At 45.5% G+C, this 24,336-nt stretch overlaps 1 protein-coding gene across 1 annotated transcript; it reads left to right on the top strand.

The window, feature by feature from the left end:
* The first annotated feature begins 1,149 nt into the window (after positions 1–1,149).
* SNCG (synuclein gamma) lies at positions 1,150–17,985 on the top strand. The gene is made up of 5 exons (XM_032994159.2): positions 1,150–1,537; positions 6,609–6,650; positions 7,515–7,642; positions 16,320–16,406; positions 17,601–17,985. Exons 1-5 carry the CDS (start codon positions 1,417–1,419, stop codon positions 17,619–17,621), a joined length of 399 nt encoding a protein of 132 aa, XP_032850050.1. The 5' UTR covers positions 1,150–1,416; the 3' UTR covers positions 17,622–17,985.
* Positions 17,986–24,336: the final 6,351 nt, after the last annotated feature.

Below are 24,336 nucleotides of genomic sequence, written 5' to 3'. Positions count from 1 at the left end.
CTGTGGCTTATGCACCACTACACTTCATGACATTATGGTGTGCTACCCTTCCATAATGCAATTAAAGCTGTGAATTTTTGTTTTCTGTTTGCCTGGTAAGGAAAAGTAGCCAAAGCACGTCAGGTTTTGTGCTCAGAGACCAATGCTCCCTGGCTTTTGTAGCTTCAGATACGGCATTATTAAAAACAAAACAAACAAACAAACAAAACCTCAAACAACAACAACAAAAAATTATTTTGCTGTGCAAGCTTTTGCTTTCACAGGTGCTTGTGCTGAATTTCAGTTTGCTAGTGGGACAATATCTGATTTGGGGCACTCAGGATCTACTTCAGAAAACAATTTAGCTTGAGTTCAAGCACATTAGGATATCCAACTGTGATTAACAATCATACGTTTTGGTATTTTTTCCCTAGTGAGGCCTTGAGGTTGGATGGATGCTCTATGCAAACTGTAAGATTTCCCCAGCCAGTTCTCCGCTGGATGATTTTCTCGCCCCGCTGTGCTCTGCAGCACAGACCTGCGACGTGAGTGATGGTGTCCGTGTAAAACGTCATCTCACTCTGCAGTGGCGGAGCAGAGCTCTGTCTGTGGCAACCCAGAGAAACAAATAGGAAACAGGATTTCCCCCAACAGGCATCTGATTTTTCAGAAATGAACCGTTGTAATGGGATGTGCAGCTAAGCAAAAACCATAATTTATACTAAAAGCCTTCAGACTTAACACACATGGCAAGTGGGACTTCTGGGTCCTTCACTTGTGCACCAAGCTTTAGGTGGTCCCCTTTTTCTCTAATTTTCTAGAAATAATGTTCTTGTTACCGTTTTGTGCAGGGTGGATTCTGGTAACTGGCAGATGGAGAAACCTGACCCTGTTTGTTTGCTACAACTGCGACCAGCTTTACATGCTCTCCGCCCTCGGGGAACCCAGGGGAGCTTGTGTTTGCCTCCTGCTGCAGCCCTTTCAGGGGAGGTGCCTTTTCAGGAACTCAGCCCTTCGGATAAAAAGTCTCCCTCTTCACATGAGAGCATCCTTGAGTGTGAGAGCACTGCAGAACGTTTTAAAAGCCTTATCTGTCTGGATATTTTCCAGACAGTCCCTTACCTACCAATGTCATCCTCCTCCTCTCCCCCTCCCTTCTTAAATCTTCCCAAGCAGATCCGTATCATTAATATTTCAGTATCAGCTGTTCACAGGCATTGGCTACGCTGCAGCGCACTTCATCAATAAGAGCCAGCAAAGGCTGTGAGGTTTGCCACACAGTCTTTATCCAGCAGAGGAGTAAGAGCAAAGGCAGAGACTGGCAGAGAAACCGAGTGTTGGCCGAGGGTAAGGCTGCAATATAGCAGTCCTGGTCTTTAGGTGCTTTTTGCTGCTGTCCCTCGTATTGTCCAGGTAATACCCTAGCAAGCAACAAGAATGGATGTCTTTAAGAAAGGTTTCTCCATTGCTAAAGAAGGTGTGGTGGCTGCTGCAGAGAAGACCAAGCAGGGCGTGACGGAGGCTGCAGAGAAGACTAAAGAAGGGGTGATGTATGTAGGTAAGAGAGAACTATTTTCAGTCTACATTTGAGCGTGAGCTGCCACGTAGATTGTCTCTGAGAAGGTCTGAGGAAATTATATTGTGGCTAAAGTTTGGAAGTGAGCAGCGGGAGGTCTGGATAACATCCTCAGCTCTGTTACGGAGTCACTGTGTAAGCCTGGGCTGCCACATCCTCCCCCTGCCTCAGTTTCCCTAACTGTAAATTAGACATAGAAACAGCCACTATTTCAGGGGAGGCAGAACTTGTGCAACTAAGGAGCAGATGCCCAGGTGGAAGGTTTCTGTTACAACTATTCACTGATTGTTTGCAGGGTGAGTCACTCATGCTCCAAGCATCTGAGCACTGCTGGGTCTCTGCCTCACCTCCACGCTGTGAGACACATGCTGAGGAGGTCCCTGAGAGGATCCAGTAGTGTTATTAAGTGAGGATTGCGGGATGCATCTCTTTCCCCATGAATATACTGTTTTACCCTGAAATCCCTCTCTTGTTCACTGACTTGTTTCATTTCCCGTGCACTCATTAATCTTGCTTTGCAAGAGACACCCAAATTCATTTTGCCCAAAGGATAGGATCTGGAAAGCAGCATGTCTGATGTCCTGCCTAGAGCCTCTCTCACAGTTAATGTGCTGTTTCAGAAACCTCCCTTTTCGAGCTCATCCTTGAGACCCTCTATCTCCACTATCTAGCATGTGCAGTTATATGGCTAGACGGTCAGATATACCAGATACTGAAAAATCTACAAAATCTTAGGTTCCCAAGACCAATTACCTCACTGCTGATTGTTGCACCTCACATAGATTTTTATGTTTGCTAGATGTAGGAGACCTGAGTTTTCTTTTTAGTAGGAAAGTTTACATGCAGGCCCTTCCTGCTATCGTGCTGCAACATCCACAGCTGTACATAGATACTATATTTAAAACAGCTCTAGTGGCAATAGTTACAGATATATATTTGTACATTACAAATTAAGTACAGACTTCATGTATACCAGATCTGATAATATCTTCATCCCAAAATTTTAAATACTCGACTGTTGGTGTGCTGTAAATGAATATATATAACAGTTCAAATTTCAACTTGAAGCTGACTGGCAGGAAAAAAAAAAGGCAAACAGCATCCCTGTAAACAATTAAACTAACCACAGTAACTGAAACACCAGCCTGCGAAACATCACATCTAGGTGTCAACTAGTGACATCGCTACTGCTCCAGCTGCTTCCTGATTTAAGTGATGTCAGAAAGGGTTATTCCAAAATTTTATACATAATTCCTCCCAGATCTGTTCAGTCATGTTTTAAGTCTCCATACTGTAACGTGATTTTTATTTTTGCACAGCCATGAGGTACAGAATCTACTCATGAGATTCTAACCTTTTCAATTCAGTTTTCTAAAAGACTTCTTAAAACCTAAATCTTTGAATGAGGATCAAATAAAGATCAAGGTGAAGATTAAGTGCTTTCCTTGCATTTTTTTGTTTTGCTTCGTTGGTATACCGCCAGTTCCTGCCCTGTCATGGTCTGGATAGTGCTTTGCCTTGGGGCTGGTTCAGTTCCTGTTGCACGCTGGAGGCTGCTCAGCCCTTTGGGGAAAATTCAGTCTTTCACAGGCAGGAAGAGTAAGGGCCAGATGCTGCTTAGCTCAGAGAATTGATTTTTGAATAATCAGAGAGGGTGGAAGCCAAGTATATTGATTAAAACTGGAATGAATGGTATGTTGTTTGTGCTGCCTTTCCTCACTCTGTGCCACATAAAGAGTTAATCAGACACCTGAACTGTTCCTTCCCTGCTCCTTCCTTTGCAGAGCCTTATCCCAGCAGCTTGGTCTATTGAGTTATGTGACACAACCTGAATTTTTGGATGCTGGGAGAAAATAATACCTTTATAATACCTTGAGGGTCTTTTCAGAATGTCAGGAAAGAGAAGAAAAAACACAGAGCCTAGGGTGGGTGAAGTGGATCCCTGACTTTTATTCAGGTTTGTGTTAACTCATTGCTGACTCTCCAAGGAGGATTCCAGGTGTCTGGGCCCAACCACCCCATCTGATGAGTCACTTGCTGCTGCCCCAGGAGAAAAAGATAATGCTCATTCAGGGGTGCCCTCCTGGAGCAGCCAGTGTCCTCGGGGCACTGTGGCCCCTCGTCCCTCCCCTCCCAGCCACGCAGGTTCAGTTCCCACAAACCTCACCAGGGCTGGAGATGCCTCCCTGCTGTGCTGACACTGCATTGCGGTTCATAGCGGGCTGCTTAGAGATGCTGCTGTGGCCGGGGGGGGGGGGGGGGGGGGGGGGGTCACGAGCGTGGCGTGCCCCTGCCCCGTGTGTGGCTCGTCGAGCGTGTAGGAGGCTGCACAAAAAGAGAGCGAGAAGTCCTGTAGCACGGGCCACATTTGCACTTGGTGAAATCACAGTCAGCTCTCCAACTTGTAACAGCCTCTGGGTATCCTGAGGTGACAGCGGATCCTTAATGTGTACCCAGGAGCTGATTTAATGGGCTGTCTTTTCTGTGTGGTTTAAATAGGGGGATAAATTATGCTGAAGTTAATTAATGAAGTTAATGCAAAGCTGCATCAGAGTATTGAATATAAGCTCATTAGTACTTTTTAATACTATAATTCAGGAAGCTTCAGCAAATAATGAATTTCTAGTTTTCCAGAATGGCTTTCAACCATGCATGTCGCAGAAAGCTCCAATGAACCAAGCTGTTCTTAAACTGACTCCAGCACAAGCTCCTGCAGGACTTGGAGCACATCATAAGATCCTTTTCTATTTTAAACCTCTTACCATTGCACATTGCTCCACCACCTCAGTCGCACCCTTGGGATACGAAAGCTCTTACAGATGACTCACAGCACTCAGAAGAGGCAGGATGCATGTACTTTTAATTTGATGTACACAAGGTGCAGCCAAGGACTAATGAGTGAAATGAGATTGAGCATCAGATGATTGCTTTCTGATTCAACAGATGCGGTTGCTGGCAAGGGTCTATGCCGGCAGGTCAGATTTCATGTGGTACATAATAGATGCTGAGCCTGAGTCACTGGGTGTGGTCAGGAGCCTGGGTTAGGAAAAGGAGGCAAACTCTCCCCAAGGTGCAGCGGTGGCACTGCCCAATGCCATTGCTTCTGTCATGAAATGGATGTGGGTGGTTTTTCTTCCACCTGCATCCTTCCTTTCTGGGATTATTTACTATCAGAAAATACAGCACCCACTCACTCCCCTCCCCCTGCAAAAGAATCAAGCCCAGATAGTCATCTTAAATCTGAAGTCTGGTAAAAAAATATACAGAAGTACAGCTCTTGTCTCACCAAGCACAGTTACTGCGCATCTGAAATGTATGCAAGGCTAGTACAGCAAGTTATATACTTTGCTCACCTAACAACTGCTCTGTGACCAAAACACAGCAAAGAAGGGCTAAGCTTGAACATCTGCGTCTGATGTGAGAAGATCTTGCATGTCAAATCAATATTGTGGCAGACTTTTATTGGCATGCACTGGGAGGGAAACTGAAGCAGGATGGTGTCTGAATTGAACTGTGTGACTTTGGCCCGTTCGGGAGATCACGTTCACGGCTTGAGACTTGCATCTGCTCTGCTTGATGCTCTGCTTCTGTACACATTTGTCTATCATGGGCGTCATTAAATCCAGTTTACAGCAGTGCACACATATCATATCCATCATTAGGAACTGCAGTTTACAGCAGTAACAAGCGTAAAGTACAAAGACTTAATCTCTTCAGTTTTAACACAGTTTGGGAGGGTGGAGTGAAATGTTAAGGGCATATTGTAGTACAACAGCTTTGTTCTGCTCCGGGCAACTATTACAACCACCAAAACAAATCAACAATTGAGAATTACATTCAATAATACATAACGTGTATCAGGCAGAACAGAGCCGGGCTGGATCTGTTGTTATCAGGGCCTCGCACCTGTTTTGCTTTTCAGATTGTTAATGGCAACGAGATGTGGTTTGTAGCTGATTTCTCCCACCACACCCATGGATGCTCCAGTACCTCTGGAGTTCAAGATCTGACCTGCTCTTTATTTCTGTCATTTTGTCAGTTGGTCATAAAAATCCTTTTGTTGTATCAGTATGGGAAACTTGAAAAGAGACTGTATAGGTGCAGCTGATTTACAAAATACAGTAAAGTGGGTCCAGTGGAACCTTTTGGCACATGTTTATTTAACTTCCAACAGAGATGAAGTCGATCCTTTAATTTTGTCATGTGAAAAAGCATCTCATTACTGTGGGGGCTGCCCATGTACCCCATGCTGCAGTATACAAACAGAAAGGATGTGTAGCAGGTCACTTCAAGCTTGGAAGAAAACCACAAGGTTTAATTATTCTTTAAGGGCTGCTTGGGTTGCAGACTGAATGCCCTCACATCCTGTTAGCTTTTCTGCCTTGAGAACAGCGAGATAAATTACAATGTAAACATGCATATGGTGTACTTTCATAATTTGAGATAAAAACATCTGCATTCTGTGTATCGCTGTGAGCAAACACTTACAGCCTAGGCTGAGGCACCAAAATGGGAATCTTGTAAGAAAGTATGTAGTAGGTAGGTGGGTGTTCTGTAAATTCAGCCTCAAGTTTCTCCAGAGTCTTTATTAGGGGCATGGAAAGAAGCTTTAAATGACCACTGCAGCCAAGTATCCTGCTTAAAGGCAGGGGAAAGTCACGGATGGGACTCTTGGTCTTGAAAGACTGAAGTAGTTGAGATTTTACCGGGTGACTTAGTATACATTCATTTTCATAATTTGCTTCACATTGATTTGCCCCCACTCAACCGTTCTTTTCCTTCTGGAAATATTCTGGGGACAAATTTTTGTACTTCAGCATGGTACAATCAAGATTTTTCAGGTCTAGGCATTTCCAGACAATTTGTGGCTGAAGTGATCTAACTGCCGACACAAGGGCAGTCATTGACTTTATCGGGCAAGAAAGCTGGTCCCTTCTGCCGGCTCTACAGATGGCTTCTGCCTTAGCAGCACCACTGCACCTCATAACAACAGAAAGCCATCTGCGTCCAGAAACCCAGGTTGCACTGATGAACCGTGTGTTTCCTTTCACAGGTACCAAAACAAAGGAAGGCGTAGTGCAAAGTGTGACCTCAGGTAAGAGCACAGCCAGCCCTAAGAGAGATGGGGAAATCTGTGGTGTGTTGCTGGACCTCTTGATAAGGCCATTGCTCCTGCCAAATGGGAGGTCTCTGGGGGACACCACTGATCTGGGTGACCTTCTGTTTGATGAATGGAGGATGCTTGCCAGGAGCGATGGTTCAGGGTCTGGCATTTGCAGTGCGCACAAAGGGGAGAAAATATTTAATCAGCAGACAGGTCGAAAAAATCTAGCAAATGTTACTTGGCAGACTTGGATAATTCACAGAAATGTAGACATTTCGCAATGTCAAGAGCGCTGCCAGGCATGCAGAGAGGATTTACTTGCATCAGATCCTGTCAGGCCAAAACTGTGGTCTTTGGGAGACTCCCAAAGGTCAGGCGGTCACAGAGTCGGGGACACTAAGGGATCCTTCTAGGTATCGCAGGCTCCAAGGCAGGGCAGCTGTATGGACTGCCTTGAAGAGAGATGAATGGATCCTTTCCTTGGAGAATTTAAATATGATTGCTTTTTTCTACCCAGGTGTATTTAATGAAATAGAAGGTACCCAGAGAGAGGTCATACACCGTCTGTAATGCAAAATACCTTATTTGCACAATTGTCTCGTAGTATCTTACAGTAGATTTTTCATTCTCCAGTTGCCCACAAAGACTGACAGGCTGCAGCGCTGCTCTCGGAGCAGCATTTTCAGTCAGAAAAAACCCTCACATATGTGATCTTGTATAAAAAATCCAAATAAGGACTGTACTAGGGCTGATACCTTCTTTTACCTCGATGCAATCGTTTTATTGTCCCAGTGAATTTCACAGCCTTTTGGCAGCGCCTGGCTTATTGACTTTCTGCTTTTGTTGAAATCCCAGTTGCTGAGAAGACCAAAGAGCAGGCCAACGTGGTGGGAGAAGCTGTAGTAGCCAGTGTGAACACAGTGGCAAACAAGACTGTAGAAGGAGCAGAGACCATCGTGGCCACTACAGGAGTTGTAAAAAAGGTATGTTTGTTTCTTTATCAATGTGCAGGACAGAAGAGTTGTCTTTGTATTACACTTAAAATATCTGCAAACTTTTATAGTTGGTGGTTTTACCTATTCAGTGAGAGATTTTCATCAAGATCTGCTTTTATATAATGCTTAGTATTATTGTATAATGCCTAATAATCACAGAATTATTTTGTTTGGAAGGGACTACTTGAGGTCATCTAGTCCAACCCCCTTAGAGTCAGTGAGAGCAGGCTGTCCAGGACCATCTCCAGCTGGGTTTTGAATATCTCCGTGGATGGAGACTCCACAATATCCCTGGGCAATCTGTGCCAGTGTTTGACCACTCTCACAGGAAAAAAAAAAAAAAAAAAAAAGAAGTGTTTTCTTGTGTTCAGATCGACACGTTAATCAATTTGTGCCCATTGCCTCTTGTCCCGTCAGTGGGCACTGCTGGCAAGAGTCCAGCTCCCCATTTCCTTATGGATGTAGGCAAACATTTTTCCCAGGGACTTGAGTAGAAATGTGGCCAGGCTGCTGCGAGCACCGGGCCGGAGTCAGAGCTGGGAGGGGATGTGCGTCGGCGCTTGCCCGCGCGTCGGCTGGTGCCGTGGGACGGGCAGCCTGGGCCTGGGCCTGGGCCTGGGCCTGGGCCTGGGCCTGGGCCTTGACCCCAGCCTTGGCCCCGGGCCCGGCCGTTGCGCAGGCACCAGAGGGCAGCAGCAATTCAGGCAAAGCCTGGCCCGGCAGAGAGCCTGACCCTCCTGCTCTGCTTTGTCCTGGTTTTGACAACAGCCAAGCGCTTGTTGAGAAAGGCCCTGTGACCCGAATTGTGCACGGATTAAGCCAGATGCAGACAATGCATCTTCTGTCCTCCAGCCTAATTTGACAAATGGGGTTGCTTCTAGTGAGGGGATTAAGGGGCATGTGAAGGGGCAGAACAGCTCCCGAGCTGAAGGCAAGGTTGATCACTAGAGAAGACGCTTTCACCAGGTGGTAACAAACAGCAACTGTTTGTACAGTACCCGAGGCTAATATTTGGCAGCTCTTTGGTAAGCCCGGCTGCGTTTCCCCTCTTTAGAGAGTGTTGATAGCGACATGAGCTAGATGAGTCACAGTAAACCCAAACCCAGAATCAAAGCCAAGCGAGGCTGGCCAAAATTGTTTTAATTGTTCAGACAGTTGGCTGATGAATTTCCTGACCTGCACGTAAACACATTGTGATGTGAAACAAAACTTCTACACACCATATAAATCCTGAGAGAATAACCTAACAAAAGAGGAGAACAGCAACTACGAGTGACGCGAAATGCCCTCCTGAAAACATGTGAAAAGGGCAGATCCAGAAGTTCTGCTAAGCCCTTGGGATAAGATTAATCTCTGTTCCCACAGGGAACAGCAGTCAGGCTGCAGGAGTGCAAACAGTGATTCCTAATTCCGTGGGGCCAGACTACCCGCTCCTGCCTTTTGGCTGACCGGGCGCGGGGTGGTTGACCCAGGAGAGGCAGGAATTTGCTGACAGTAGGAATCTGTCCTGCAGATACCAAACTGTCTCTCCCCTTCTGGCAAGGGCCGAGCAGCAGCAACCCTCTTCCCCTTTTGTCCTAAGTGAGAGCCCCTCCCCGTCGAATGCTGGCAAACTGCAGCTTGCAGGTGTTAATTTCAGAGCCCAAACCAGTTGAGGTTCTCTGTTTCCATCCTTGTGTAGATATTCCCTTAGAAAATTAATGATTCCTTCACCGGAGTAATGATTCTGGGTTATGCAGACTGGAGGCAAGTTACAAAGGCTGTGAGTTTTCAACAGGGTTCAAGCATTAAGCATCTGAACAGTCATTCTGGCATCTTCCACTGATGTCTGCCTGCTAAGAGTTAAAATGGGGATTGATCAAGAACTAAAACAGTGGGATGTGTCACATGCCAAAAGGCAGAATAAATGAGGGAGACAGGAGACTGCTTTGGATACAGTATCACAGTGTCATGCCACAGAGCAGAGGTGGGCAGCAGAATGGAAACGGGAGGAGAAAAGCAAGGCGAAAGAAGTCACAGGAGAAAGAAATTCAGGAAAAATGTTTGTTGCTATGAAGGAAAGGGGTCATCTACTGGTTTAGTTCAGCTTATATTGGGAGTGTAAATCTTGTAGTCATCCTCACTCACCATAGTTCAGTTGCATCTGCTAGATAACCTTTCAGATAGCGATGACGGGGAAGATTGAGCTCTATGTGCACATCGAGTGCATCCCAACCGCTAATGGTGAATTGCCACAGAGCCGGAGCTGCTCCGGAGGGAGGGCCCTGAAAGGAGCCCAGGGGTTGTGCTGGGCTCCCAGCACCAACTGTTTGCTTTCCGGATCTGCTCTTATTGTGCTGCACAATTTGCTAATGGAAATACAGCCAGAGGCTGCCAAGAGCAGCGCCGGGCACTGTAATGCATGTGAGACCGCCACAGAAGATACACTAAGAATATGGATAAGGTATAGCAGTTAGACGTTTAAAAAATAAAAACCTACAGTTATAATCTTGCAAACCTGGAATTACACAGAAGCATTTCAGCCCTTGAAGTTTGAGAGAGCTGTTACATCCAGTCCTGAGACTTGTTCATGCTCCATCCTGTCCTCCTTATTTCTAACTGCAAAGAGCAGTTGCTAACATCTTATATCTGTTTTCAACTATCTCCAGTGTTGTTCCCTGCTGACTTTATAGAGGGGTTGTTCAAAGTGCCAGGGGCTCTGTGTGAGTGTGTGGCACTGAGCAGTGCTACAGGGTGACTCAAATCTGGGGAGTTGAGTAGCCCAGGAGGCATGTCCCCAGCTCAGCATTCTCAGTATTAATATCAATTACGGAGAGCTTATTGACATTTAATCTGTGCACTTGACAGCTGGGATCAGTGGCAGGCACATACTAGCAAGGAGTGGGGAACTCTAAGGGTTCTGGGTTAAGTTTTGCTCGAGGTAGCAGCCGCAGGGTGGTTGAGCTCTGCGGGTGTATCAGATGGTGATTTTGGCTGTGGGGAAGAATTCAGCCCTTCGCAGAACATGGCAGGCACTGAAATGTGGACACACGTGGGGTGGTTGGCAGCTTGCTGCACCTTGCTGTCCTCAGTGGGAGTGCTCGGAGCCAGACAGAATGAAACGGAGCTGAAGTAGCTCCACACCTATGGAGGGGTGCCAAGCCCTGGATAAGAGCAACCTCGAGTAGCGTTGGCATCTCCTAGTAGGGCTTTGACACAGGCCAGGTCTTTGCTAACTGAGTACAAGAAAGTATTGACTGATTTGGAGGAATTTTAAAGTATTAACTAAAAAATATGTAAGTTAAAAGACTATAAACCCTCCACATTTTTTCTGATATACGAAGGAACGAGACCCATCATTAATGTGTTTTGTCTGTGGCTCTGCACCCATCCCAGTCCCTGGGGTAGACATTAAAGGATTTCAGTGAGATAACCACCCACTAAATATCCCTGTCTTAGAAGTGGATTAATTCTTCATCTGCATGACACAGCACAAAGCTTGCTGCATTGCAGGCACCACGTGGTTGGGAACAAGTGCGTGTATGTACACACACTCACAAAATGTCCCTCGGGGACTGGAAGAATTTCCCCAGTAGCTGATGCTTCCCTACGCCCTCAACCTAGATCTTCCCTTTAGATCTATTTGCCTTGTCAGTTTTTATATGTTATGGTTGTCAGTTCATGGCTCTTGTCATTTTGAATTGGGTTTGATCTATTTTTTATTTCACTCCATTTGTTATTTGAGCTGTTGTCAGTTACGTGCCACCGCTGGGTGCGTTCGTTGGATCACATCGCTTCTCTCTGCGCTTGATCTAGCGCACGTGTACTGCACCCGTACTGCGCCTTACTGCTTTCATAACAACTGCACGTTTTGAATACAAACAGTTGACAGTCATGGCCTTGATTCTGTTCGCTTAAACCCTGCGACGCTGAGACAGTCGCACCAAAGGAATTAGAAGCAGAAAATGATGAATGACCTCCCTGTTTAAGTTAGTTTGGACAGGGTGAATGCCACTAGGAGAGAGGAACTGAGGGCGTCTGAGAGGCCATCGAGGGCAGAGCTGCTAAGCTGGAGGAGCAGGGAAATCAACAGCCAAACTACCTTGCTATTAAGTAGAATAAGTAGTGGAAACTCTCCACCTTTGTACACAAGCTTTGCCGTACTTCACTGATGCAGTGATGCATCCTGGTGGTATCCCTCAGCATCCTGTGGAGCCGGGGAGATTGCAAAAGCAGCGTGGAGTGGGGTGCTCTGCCTTCAGGCACTTCTCCTGTGCTTCCCTCTCAGTCCCACGGGTGCACCCAGACATGCATTTTTCACATGCAGAAAAGCTGAGTTAGTGGCACCGGTGAAGCCTTAAAGTCCACAAGACTCTCTGTGTGTGCTTCACGGCTGAAGTCTGCGCACCAGTAAGCCTGTCGGATAATAAGGTAAACATTAGTAAATATGTATCGTTTGTTTAAGCAGCGCCAGGAAACCCTAAGAGAATCTGGCTGTGAGCTGGATGAACACAGATCTACCCCTAGAGTCCACCTGGATTTGTAGGGTAAGACAGGAATCCTGTGTGCCCGTCTGTCTGTCCTGTCAGTGGGTCCACTCACTTTAATCACGGGTTGACCTCTTAGTCAGAGCTGTCAACATCACGCTGAGCACATTCAGCCTGAAACCCATCCAGGGCAGCTCGCCCACAGGACCTGTCAGGTTGCCTGAGGGTTTACAAGGGAGTGGTCTGGGGATTCTGCCAAGGACCATTGCTCCTGCCCCAACACCCAAGGTCAAGAGCACTACAGGAGGCTGAACCTTTCTCCGCCTTATGCAACTGATGCCCCGTGGAAGGCTGTTAAATTTCTAGCAGATTAGGTCGCCAGTGAACCTCTCTGGGTTTACAGCCTTAAAATAATAACAGTGCTAAAAAAGAAATCTTGCTTGCCACTGAATTTGTGGAGTTTTTGGTGAGTAATGTTCCAGCATCCAACATTTTGACTCTGCTGTATGCTTTCTCTGTTAGATAAGGAAGATAATTCCAGTAAGGTTGTTCATCTCAGAACTTTTGGGGATGGCGAAAAAAACCCACTGACCTATAACATATTATGGATAAAAATGTAAATTCCATTTCAGGTATGGAATCAGCCAGTGGAACATACAATGCAATCACTGAGCTGCAAAGGGGAATTTCATAGAACCTGTGAGATAGATTTTGAAAAAAAGATTTAGTAACAATTTGATTCTTCAGATTTCTCTATGAACTTTGAGATCTGTTTTTAAAAAATGTATGAAAATATCTGAACCCAGAAGCCTATAGTACACTCTATTTAAGACCTCTTAACATTGTGCAGGAATATTTTTATAAATGGCAGGTCCTAATTTGTTGAGTTTTTCATTAGTGATATCTGAACATGTAGCTATGTTTCATAAACTTAGTGAAATATTGTATTTTATATATATAAATCTTCTATAGTGTATATATTATATATACAAATATATTTTTATATATACAAGTATTTTAAAACTTGAATAGTATCCCTGTAATGAATTCTAAGGCTTTGTGTTTCACTTAGCTATTATGTTAAATGACTTCATTTTTCTCTCTTCTCTGGCCAAAAAGATTCAACCACCCCTTCAAAAAGAAAAAAAAAAATCCTAGAAGAAAACAGCCCATAACAAACTAAATAAGTTTTTTTCATTTTAAATACTTTTTCTAGGACAATACATCATTTCTGAGGGGAAAAAAAAAAATCTGCTTGCCATTTCAGAGCAGGAGGAGCATTACTAGTTACTTCATGGTTGCAACATGCCTTTCCCTTAGAACATTTTATCCCTTTTAATGAGGCCATGGACACTGAAAGGAATGGCAAAGTTCTTGCTGTCCTCCAGAGAAACTGGATTTTCACCCTTGCTTTCCTGCCCAGCATCACACTGGGAGTCAGTGTTCTAGCTGGGGTTGGTACCCAGGGAGTTCTGACCCTTTGTCCAAAGTGAAGACCCTTCCATCACATGGTCCTCCTCTTCAGATTGTTTTCCTGACTAGTCACCGAAATCCCCAGCCAGCTAACACCCAGCCAAAGAATGCAGCCCTTCCTCATCTCATGCTCCCTATTCTGGGCAGGGCGGGAAGCGCGTGAGAAAAAGGCTGTGAGGTGACGTCCCTAACACAGCCTGACACCTCTTCATCCTGCGATTGTGCTGGTTCCTCCACCACAGTTTAGAAACACTCTCCAGAAACATGGTTGCTTCCCTTTCTAAAAATAGATGGATGAGTCACTTTTATCCTGGAACAGTCTTGTCAGAGAGCACGATTTAAGGGATATAATAAGCAGCACAATAGCTGAACAGGGATTCTTCAGCCCCCCCATCGCTCTCGGATGCGGTGTCCTGAGGAAGGGATCCCCTTTTCCATGACTGTTTCCACATCTACCAGAGCTGAGCTCCCTGCCCCCAGGAAGAGTAGGTGGTTGTGCCCTGTAGAAAGGTGGGGTACACTGCACCTGTCCTTGTGTTCCCACGAGCTGTCCCCCGGTTTTCCCAATGCAGCTCAGTGCCCTAGGCAGTCGCCTTTGATTCACCTTCAGGATTTCACAGCTGGTAACCCTACCTGCAAAAAAGCTGCAAAGTGCCTGCTCTTGCAGCTATTGTCATTGGCTTGCATTGGAGGGTTTTTTTTCTTTTCACCTAACAGTCAGAAAAACTGCTTGTAAAGCTTCAAAATAAAATTTGAGGGTATTTACCTGCTCAACAACACTGTTGAGTTATAAGATGTAGTCCTTTTTATATGACCCTATATGCATGTAAAGTGTTTTAAATCTACAGACTGGATCCCGAGGCCAGATCAGCCTCTATAAATTCAGAGTACTGAGTTCTGCTGACAAGAGAGTTCGCTTGTTTGGGAAAGGCTGTGGCTAAGTGGCTTCATCCAAGCAGTGACCTCTCCCCAGCAGCCTCGAGTTCCTGCTGCGCCGGAGACTGGGGACCAGGAACTGGGCTCCGTGATGTGCACAGTTTGATGACGTTAGGTTATCTGTGCTTACTTAACACAGATCAGGCTGATACTAGCAAAAATCATTTCATTCGACAACACAATGCAAAATAAGGGCACGTTTCTTAGGAAAAGAAAAATGAATCACACTCTCATATGGAGACACCCCCATTGCACAGCCTCTCTGTAAACAAACTAACGGACTCTCAGCAGGGGGGTGAAGGAAGTGCCTGGAGCTGTGACAGACATCAGTACCGGGCTGCAGCTGGTATTTTGGCCATTTTCTTTCTTTGGTGGATTGATGTCTTATGGTAGCTTTTGTAGAGATCAGGACAACTAGGGCAGGACAACTAGGTTGCAGTGCTTCCATCCCCTGGCTCTTCCTGTCACAAATGGATCTGAAGTCCAAGTTCCAGCTTAAATTTTCATGGGATCTACTTTGTATCTATGTAACTCTGTGACAGATGTCTATTTTTTCTTTTTTATTTCACATCACCTCTTCTTTCCTAGATCAGTCCCAAAAGCAGCAGGGGTATTCTCCTACTGATATACTGATGAACAGTTGTGACTGGGCAGGAAAATAAGGACACACATGAAAATGAAGAGTGGAGTCCCCCAAAACACACAGAGCATAAAATTCTGTTTACAATAGGTTTGACAGGCACATTTGATTTGCACTGCATCAACAGCAGCACTAGGGAAAGTGGTGGCTTTGTGTTTCCAAAACATTGAAAATCAAATTATATATCTCCCTTCAGTGCAAAATTGACTTTCGCTTTACGTAATATATGTGTCTCAGGTTCCTTCTACAGTGGCCCTGACTTCATGTGGGAAAAGAGAGTAAAAAATTGGAGATACTGATATAGTATACAGAGATACTGGGCATGTGTGCTTGAAGGGAACAGAGAGGCCTTGTTATTTTAGCAGGGTTCCCTGGTGATTTGGGGCTGGATTATAGAGGTCCCACCATTTCTGCTTCCCCCTGCTCTTACTGACTGATTCCACAAAGGTGCATTTCTGCCTTCTGTCCATCCCCTGGGCACATCCCATATGGTCAGGATTTTTGTCTTTCTGTGTGGTCAAATCACGTCTAAAATGATTGCCTGGTACTATAACCTTGTCTCTTTGTCTTTGAACAGGAAGCTAGCTGAAAGATGTGGGCAAGTAGGTAAAAGATCCCAAAGTACTTAGGAAGATGCTTGGACTTCAAACACAAAGAAAAGTTTATCCTTTGATAATGACATTTTATCTGAGGCATGGCATTAATGCCACCACAATGCTGCTACATCTGAAATTAGTATTAGTCTATACAATGAGTGTTTGGGGTAAGTAAGATAATGTGGGGAAAGGCTAGGCAGAATCTATTTTACTCGGTGAATTTATTCGTTCCTCCCGAATTTCTTCACACTGAAGGAATCAAAACTCTGGTCTCAGTGACAGGAAAGAAAACTTCAGAAAAAAACTATTCTCTTTATGAAAAAGACTCTAAACCAGGCTATAAAAAACTGAGTTGCTTTTTCATAGACATCTGCTCCAACAAGCTGCACAAGGAATGGGTTTCGAGCGATCTTGCCGCCTATGAAACCACGTCTTCTATTGGCGCGTGCAGTGCTCAAACCCATTTCGTGCAGGCTGCTCCAACAGTCTGTCTAAGGTTGGGGCGATGACTCTGCATGTGGGGCAAGGACAACATCTCGCTTGTGACTTGGCAGGAGGACCTGGCTGGGCCGCAGCCGCCCGAGCGGCCGGGGGCGGCAGGAGAGGGGGCCCCGGCAGCAGGCACAGGCGGCAGCGGAGAGGTAAGCTGGTGCCACGGCCCCGACTTCCCCCGGTCCCCAGGCTCTCAGGACCGCACGTGGGCTTTCTCTGGGCTACTGGTTTTCCCCAGGACACCCCCCCCACACGCACACTTTTGCTTTCTGTGGTTATCTATAAGCCCTGCCGCGTGTGGAGCCCGTCGGTATTCCTACTTTCATGGGTTATTTGACAAAAACCTGAGCTCATCGGTTCTTGCTGTTGCCACTTCCTTTTCTGGGATCAAGAATTTGCCATGACTGACAGATTGTAAGCTGCTGCCTGATTTGGGCCGATTTGGGGTTGTAAACACCCATGTAATAGTTAATGTTTTCCTGTGGTTTTACTGTCACATGGAATAGCTTTCTCCTGGTTGCAGCCATGCTCTGGAAGAGCTTCAGTTAAGCAAGTTAAATTTTTCTATAGATTTTTAGATAACAAGTTAGATTTTTTTTAATATATTTTTCTATATTTAATTTAGTTCTTTTAATTTTGGATCTATTCTATCTGCAAGGTTCTTCTGAAGCCCTGGGTCAAATTTCAGCTCTTGAACAAGGAAGGACAACCTCTTATTGTCCAACTTGGATGCTTTAAAGGGATAAATGCTTGTCATGTGGTATTTCCTTTACAATTTTGGTCCTGAGGCCTTTGGCTGCCCACTCTACAAGCCCCACAGTACTGCATGCACCCAAACTCCCCAGTCTGCAGCTTCTCTGATGCTCAGACTGTTTTTGCAGTGCCCGAAGCTCCCAAAAGTCGCAGCTTGCACCCACCACCCTCCGCCAGCCGTCGCCCCCCCTGGTGCCAGTCCCAAAGATGAGCCCTGCTGATGCATCTGGCTTCATGGCTGCAGAAGCACTGACGCCAGGCTGCATGTCGGGGCGGGAGGCAAAGCCGGCAGCAGAAATCAGGACACTCCGGCCGGTGGCAGCCCGGGCCCGCATTAGCTCAACTTCCACCACATGTGAAATCACACCCTTGTTTTCCCCTGAGGCCTGAGCTACAGCAGGACTGTGCCTGGCTCCCAGGGGGAATGGATAACTCATTTATTTTCTGCACCACATACGGTCCTCATTGTTTTGTAGCTGTTTATGGGATTTTATGTAGTGACTACCAGCACTGATTTTTCTCCTAATTTTATTTATATATGTTTTCCACTGGAAATATTTAACTGGTTTTGTGTCTGTCTTCTCTCACAGGGTGAAAATGAAGGCAATTAACCAACTTAAGGGCAACTAGCTCAAAAGAGAGCATTCCAAGAGCATACATGGAAATATTAGCTGACACTACAACAGGAAAATCCCACTCTCCATAGAATAACTACATTCAGCTCTTGTAGTCTTTCACTTGCCTCATAAACCAGTTGTAAAATACACTCCTCTGATTGTAAGTAAAGTGCAGGCGTGTACCAGGTTGCGTGTCTCCCTCCCCACCTCCCTCGTGGCTTCCCGACCCACTCGCTTTGCGTGTTTTGGTCGGACTCACTGATCCATGTCTCTTGTCCATCTGCTCTGGCACTTGGGATCTCTAGGTATGCTGGAAATATTTTTTTTTTTTTAAACTAATAAAAAAGTGTTTGAACAAGTGGGTTTTTTGGTCAGTTTTATTTGCACATTTTAGATATTGATCCTTCCAGACAGATTAAGTCTTCCTGTAGAAGTGTGGTATTAAAATACAAGGATCTTGGGACTGTAAGGGCCTTAGACTGTGATGTAAAAAATAGGGAATAATGAAAAATTGTGTTTATGAAGTCAGTAGTGTAAGTAGGCCAGTTTTCTGCCTCTCAGGGCTGAAAAGTAGAGATTTCACTTCTTAAATACTCCCCCATGTTTGAGTGCAGGGAGGAAATTGGAAAAAAAGAGGCTTTTTTAGAGGAATGTGAAAGTCACATTGAGCTCAGTTAGCATTTGTTCTTTGCTGTTTATTCAGCTTACACCAAAGCTTGAAAACTCTACCCTGACATCTGGGTGTAACAGACGGCTAGAAGGTAATTAAGGAAACGTGATGGGCAGTGGCCAGTTAGATCAGAAGTGCATTACTGCTGGCAGGGGCAGACAGGATTGCTGTGAAATGTGTGTCTGATGGCAGGTGCCAAAGGAGAATTTCGGGTGCAACACGAACACCGGGGCTGGTATCGGTTACAGCAGCCGGTCAGTCTGCAGATAAACTGCTGCTGAGTGAGAGCAGTAGAGACCTCCCGTGTCCACAGGCATAGAGAATGGGGAAATGTTGCTAGGAGCTCATTGCTGTAAATAATGAAGGATGAGTTTAAAGCACACCAGTGAGTATGGATCTAAAATTGGGGTCTTTTAATCACCTACAGGTAGAGAACCCATGAATCCATGAGAAGCTAGTGTAAACTCCAGAGATTTAGGCTGCTTCAGAATCAGACCACTAATCTTCATTAAGGTGCATAATGGCGATGACTGTGGAAGATATTACAGGAGAGGCTTGCTGTAGCACGCAAGGATCTAGCAAGTGTGGTATCAGCCTCTCTCATGCATTAAAAATACATGTAAAGCTTTGCCTTGCAGAGACCACAGGGTTTCCATCCATGATGGATGTTTGATCTCAACAAGGAAAGGGAACAAAAGAGCCCTAGCAGAGATAACAAGGTCCTTCAAAGGAAGTGATATCCAGTATGTGCATACTCTTTTCTGATGTCCTGCAAAACATCTGCAGAACTTGCCAATTAAACAGAATAACTAAAATTGAGGCCAAGGTAAGGGGGCCACGATACTCGTGCCCAGCAGCAGGAGCCTATCCTTAGCACTTGCTAGAGAGATACAGCGAAAAGCCCCTCTGCTCCAAAGCTTTGCTTTATGGGGATACAAAATCAGAAAAGTTCTGCCAGGCAGGTGGAAGAAGGAGGTAAGTGCTGTCGCTAGCTACAGCATGTGTGGGGAGCAGGAGCAGGTATCATCTAGGCCAGGCTGTAACTCAAAGCAATGAGTAAGCCACTTCCCAAATGACCCCCTCTTAAGCAGGCTTCGCCCCCGGTTCAAAAGGACTTAAACCAGGAGAGAATTACAATTGCTGGGCTCAGAGTGCAGGCACGCTGCTCCGTGGTACTGAGCTGTGTGGTACTGAGGTGTTTGGCTGCTTAGGAGAGAGGCTTGCAGCACTCCGCATCAGTATGCTGTGCTTCTTCCCTGGGGGAAGGGAAGGATTTAACTGGTATTTACACACCTATATCTAGAGCCGTGAGCCTAAACACTGCTTGACTATGGGCACCGAAAGTGTCTGAATGGTTTCTAAAGATCTGTCTGAATGGTTTCTAAAGATCTGCCTCTGCGCTTGCCTGCTTCTCACATCACTGAGAACTGTTTCATGCCCAGGCTGGACAAGGGTCCAGCACTTCCCTGCCATAGCCCCTGCCTAGGTCTGGTCTAGTCATTACAGTCACAGCTCAGAGGAGTCTTTATGCATCTTGCACGAGGCAATCACAAGCCTTAAAGACAGAGAGCAGGACGCGTGGTTTCCTCCCACGTGAGCATCCTGCGTCAGTGAGCAGGAACAGGGGAGTGCTGTGCCCGTGCAATGGCTCGGTGAGCCTCAGTTTCCTTCCTTCACCTCCCCAGACCGGCGGCTACCCAGCCGGGGAGAGCAGAGGTGCCAGTCTGAGCCACCTTTGTCAGGGGTAAGAAAGGTGAACGCTCGTTTCTCCTGAAGTAGAAGGGTCTGTCACAAAAGAGCCAAAAGATTATCTATTAATTATTCAGTTCACCTTTGTTGTATGTCTCTCTGGTTCACTGCATGGAAAAGAAGTCTGTACTTTTAATGAGTCTTCAGACAAGCATAACGAGAAGTGGTGGAAGGAAATGGAAAAATGGAAGGATGGAGGAGATGCATCTGAAGACAACCCGCGGCAGAAGGTGTTTTCTCAAGGGAAATGCTGGGAATCCCCCTGCCCCAGGTAAAAGCTGATGGAGACAAACACCAGCAAAATAAGATTTTGCTGACAGATTGTGGTCTGAGTGATCAAGTGTTTCTTTTACACATCTCACCCTGTGAATTATTTAATGGGCCTTGTATGCGTGATACCACTCTCGTATGAGATGTTAATTTAATCCCCCTGTGACGAGACAGCACTTGGTGCCCAGTGCAGCAGGGCCATGGTCTGTCCCCGATGGCATGACTCTGGGTGTTCACACTCAGACCTCCGGGGTGATCCAGCAAGCCAGGAACAGCCGCTGCCAAGTGTTGCCTCAACTGTACCATACGAATGACCAACAAAATGCTGAAAAATGTTTTGTTTTGGTTTTTTTTCACCCCCTTGGAACAGCAAAACTTACCATATAAAACTGTAGTTAGGCTTTATTAAGTGATTTGTTCTGATATGGTTCATAGCCTTTGAGAGCTCCTCCCACAATTAGGCTTTAGCCAAAGGCTAAAGGGCATGCAGGGCCTGGTTTCTCAAAGATGTTTGTCTGGGATGCAGAAGAGAAAGCAGTGGCTCTCTCCAGAATATCTCTACATACATGCCACTAATTTAAATGCAAATCAGGTAATAATATACTTCCTAATATACCACTTCATCTGAAAGTCTTATTTTCATGTCTGCATAATGCATGTCCTAAAGCTGAACTCAAAGAGTACCTGGTTAAAAACTGACGGGCTGTTTTTTTAATACTGTTCTCCATGAAACATATATAACCACACATTCTCCCCACTTAGACTTTTTTTCTATATTGAAATATAACTTATTTTGTCTCATAAGTGCATTGAAACTCCCCATGAAGATACTCCATACTGTTAATAGCATATCACAAAAAAACCTCAGATTAAAACTTAACTTTCTGAATGTCAGACCAAACCCTGCATGCGCGACTTCGCACAGCTCCGTTATCAGCGCAAAGTTTCTCTGTCAAGCTTTGGCACTGCTTTTTTGCATGGATTCCTGTGTGGGAGGGCAGCAAGCTTGGCAGCTCCGCTCCTCTGCCTTTCCCCTCCCGCCCAGCCCTAGGTGGGGTGGGCAGCACAGCTCTGCACCAGAAGGGTAGAGCCGGGGTGCTCCTTCCTCTGAGAGCGTCTCAAACCAGATCCACGGCCCTCCCGTAGTCCTCACCCTCAGCTCACACCCCAGCTCACATCCTGGGCTTTCCCAGCCACTCCTGGGGTAGGACCAGTTATTTCTTTCCCTAGCCCTACGCCAGTTCTTAAGGTGGTGGTCAAGCCTTTCTCTTCTGTGTAACGCTTATTCTTTAAAGACCAGACATTTTTTTCCCCCTAGTAGTCAAACTGCAGGATATCACAAGACTCCATAAAAATCCCAGTTTTCAAGCATGGTTTTAGTCTTCAGTGCTCTGGAAGATGTCAGAAACTGGACACTTCACCTAGACCTTGCCTGAAGATTAAGAGATCAGCAGGTAAAGAAATCCATATATACTGGCCTTATTTTGTCCTCATCTAATTAACCCCATGTGCCCATTGTCCTGTGTAAAACATGAGCTCTAGCTCTGGTTGATTACCTCTCATCTTCACCAGGCAATAAAAAGAGAAAGGTTCCTGTTACTGATATATGAGACAGTGTTCAAAGATGCCACAGAAGAGGTGTGAAAGGAAAGGAAACTAGAACAATTTCTAATTTCCCTTCAGTGCCTTAGACTTAACTCACAGCTGTTTGGGCTGTGTGTTTAGAGCTGTAAACTAGCTCCAGAGCGAGCCATGGCTCATGGAGCCCTCCCTAGCAATTAAGGAATCAGTTTGGGGTTTTTTTCCCCTCAAACAGAAATTACCTACTGCTCATCAAAGGCAACAGACTGAGAAGGAGCAGAATATGGAGGAAAAGCCTGAGGAACCAGGCACGGGAGAAGCGTGTCGGTGAGCCGAGTTACCCACCGGAGGTGAGCAGACAGCACTGCTGGGGGTGCTGACCCTTTTCACATCTCGGTTCTGGCCAAGCGGTGTCAGCGACGCGCCCCGGCATTACTGGGTGGAGTAACTTTTGGAATAGCCTGACATTTCATGGGTCCCTTGGCATGTGGTTCTGCCTGCACACCGTGGTGTACCTACCCCAGCTGGCGCTAACCAGGGTTCCTGTCTGCAGTCTCAGCAGATACCAAGAGCTGAATAGAGCAAAAGTCCAAACTAACGTTCCACCTGTAGGTGGTTTGAGTTGACCTTAGGACACACCGAATGATGCAATCAAAGACCAGGAAGCCCATTTGGAAAGAGGTAATGCATGGGAGGAACAGGAGTAGAAACTGTAGATGTACTTAGAGGCTGGAGCTTTGGGTCAATACTGTGGAGCATACAGGCTGTAGTGTTTTGGTACTTAGCTTTCAAAATACTTTATAATATCCTGCCCCACCCCTATCTTTTCTTGTCATGAAACAACACGGTAGAGAACTGACAATGGCAAAATGGACAATCCCGCAATACTTGCCAGCCAGGTCCATCACATGATGGTTAGATCTTCTCTGACAACAGCGACAGACTATCAAAACACATATAAAAGAGTCAAAGCAAAGACTGGGATTCATGAGGAGGAACAATTCTTGCAAAAGCTCATTTTTTCACCCAGATGTTTGGGTTAGTTTAACTCTTAGCAACCCAAAGACACGGCATTTCAGGAGACCATACATTTGAAAGCTGACTTCCTTGAAAATGCAGCCACAGGTGTCCCCATGCAGCCACAAGTGTGCTGAACTCCAGCTGAAGTCACAGCAAAGGCCGGTGCCCGGCCACCTGGCTCATCACGAGCTCAAACACTTCCCATGACACTTGTAAGAGGCCCAGGGAAACCCATCACGAACATCTGTGAGCACACTCACACCTAGTATCAGGAGGTATACGCAGTGAAACATAAATCAGATAACCTATAGCTTGGACCAGGACAGAAATTAATTTAAAGCCATATGGTTAGTTCACTTAGTTCATTATTCTATAATTAGAAATAAGTTACTATTTTACTTTTACTATTCCTTAAACACTCTCAGGAAAAGCTTTCAATGTTTTCTCTTGTGATATTGTTCTCTTTAGAGGCTGAAAGAAGATTAAATTATTTTGAGAACTATTTTTTTTTTTAAAATCCAGGAATAGGTCCAACCTACATTAGAAGTTTCAATATTCATAACAGAACAATATGAAAACTCAGGGATAAATTGCTGTAAATTTCTGAGCAGATGAAATTCAAATCGTCGTTTTTGCTTGGGTCAATCACCCTTTTTATATCTGAGTGCCATAATCTATATCTAACATCAGTTCAAAATGCTTCATGTTAGCTTTAAAAAAGCAATGTTAACTGACAAAGTGAATAAAGATGATGCAATACCTTCCAGTAATTTTCAGATGTGGTTTTGTAACTCAGCAAGCCACCTGATCACACCCTATCATATGGGACAAATACATACTATACCAGAGGTCCCTTTTCCCTCTGCTCTGGGCTGCATTATAATGATCACGCCATGTCAGTTTGCCAGGCAAGTGTAACTTGCTTTCCTTGCTTTTTATTTTTTTGCTTGAAATCAGGATAATGATATTAGTGCTAAGGACAAGATTACATTAGATGAGGAGTCATGCTGCTATGCTGACAGTGGTGTAGGTTTTATTCATGAATTCATGCTACTTAATGTTTGGAGCAGGAGGTAAAGCAAGCAGTGCCACAGATCAAACACCCCCATTGAGTCCAAAGGGCTGAATAAAGATTTCCACTTAGAAGTAATAATAGGAGCTGGGGTAATCTAGGTAGGTATCAGAGCAGAATTAGAGAGCAGTATTTACCTGGACTGCTCAGGAGTCTCTAAAATATTGCTGCCATGTGGTGCGTGTTTAATGCCCGGTGTAAGTGTGCATCGGTTTTAAATGTCCTCCCAAACTCCTGCTCTCCCTTTCAGGCCAGCCAGCATCAGCAGGGCCCTTGGGCTGAAAACCCAGCAGTAGAGAAGCACTGGGAGGGCAGCTGGAAGGTGTTTGCTGCTGGGGCTGGGGCAC

The sequence above is a fragment of the Tyto alba genome, unplaced genomic scaffold (genome assembly GCF_018691265.1).
Source record: "Tyto alba isolate M040663 unplaced genomic scaffold, T.alba_DEE_v4.0 Super-Scaffold_1, whole genome shotgun sequence".
Classification (NCBI taxonomy): Eukaryota; Metazoa; Chordata; class Aves; order Strigiformes; family Tytonidae; genus Tyto; species Tyto alba.
Note: the sequence above shows the minus strand (reverse complement) of the source record. Positions and strands in the feature narration are given on the sequence as shown.

Bases quoted from the DNA above. Each gene is read 5' to 3' on its own strand.
- SNCG (XM_032994159.2), top strand. From the start codon at position 1,417: ATGGATGTCTTTAAGAAAGGTTTCTCCATTGCTAAAGAAGGTGTGGTG. The intron at 1,538-6,608 runs GTAAGAGAGAAC...TTCCTTTCACAG, and splicing joins AGAAGGGGTGATGTATGTAG to GTACCAAAACAAAGGAAGGC. The intron at 7,643-16,319 runs GTATGTTTGTTT...GTGACTTGGCAG, and splicing joins CTACAGGAGTTGTAAAAAAG to GAGGACCTGGCTGGGCCGCA.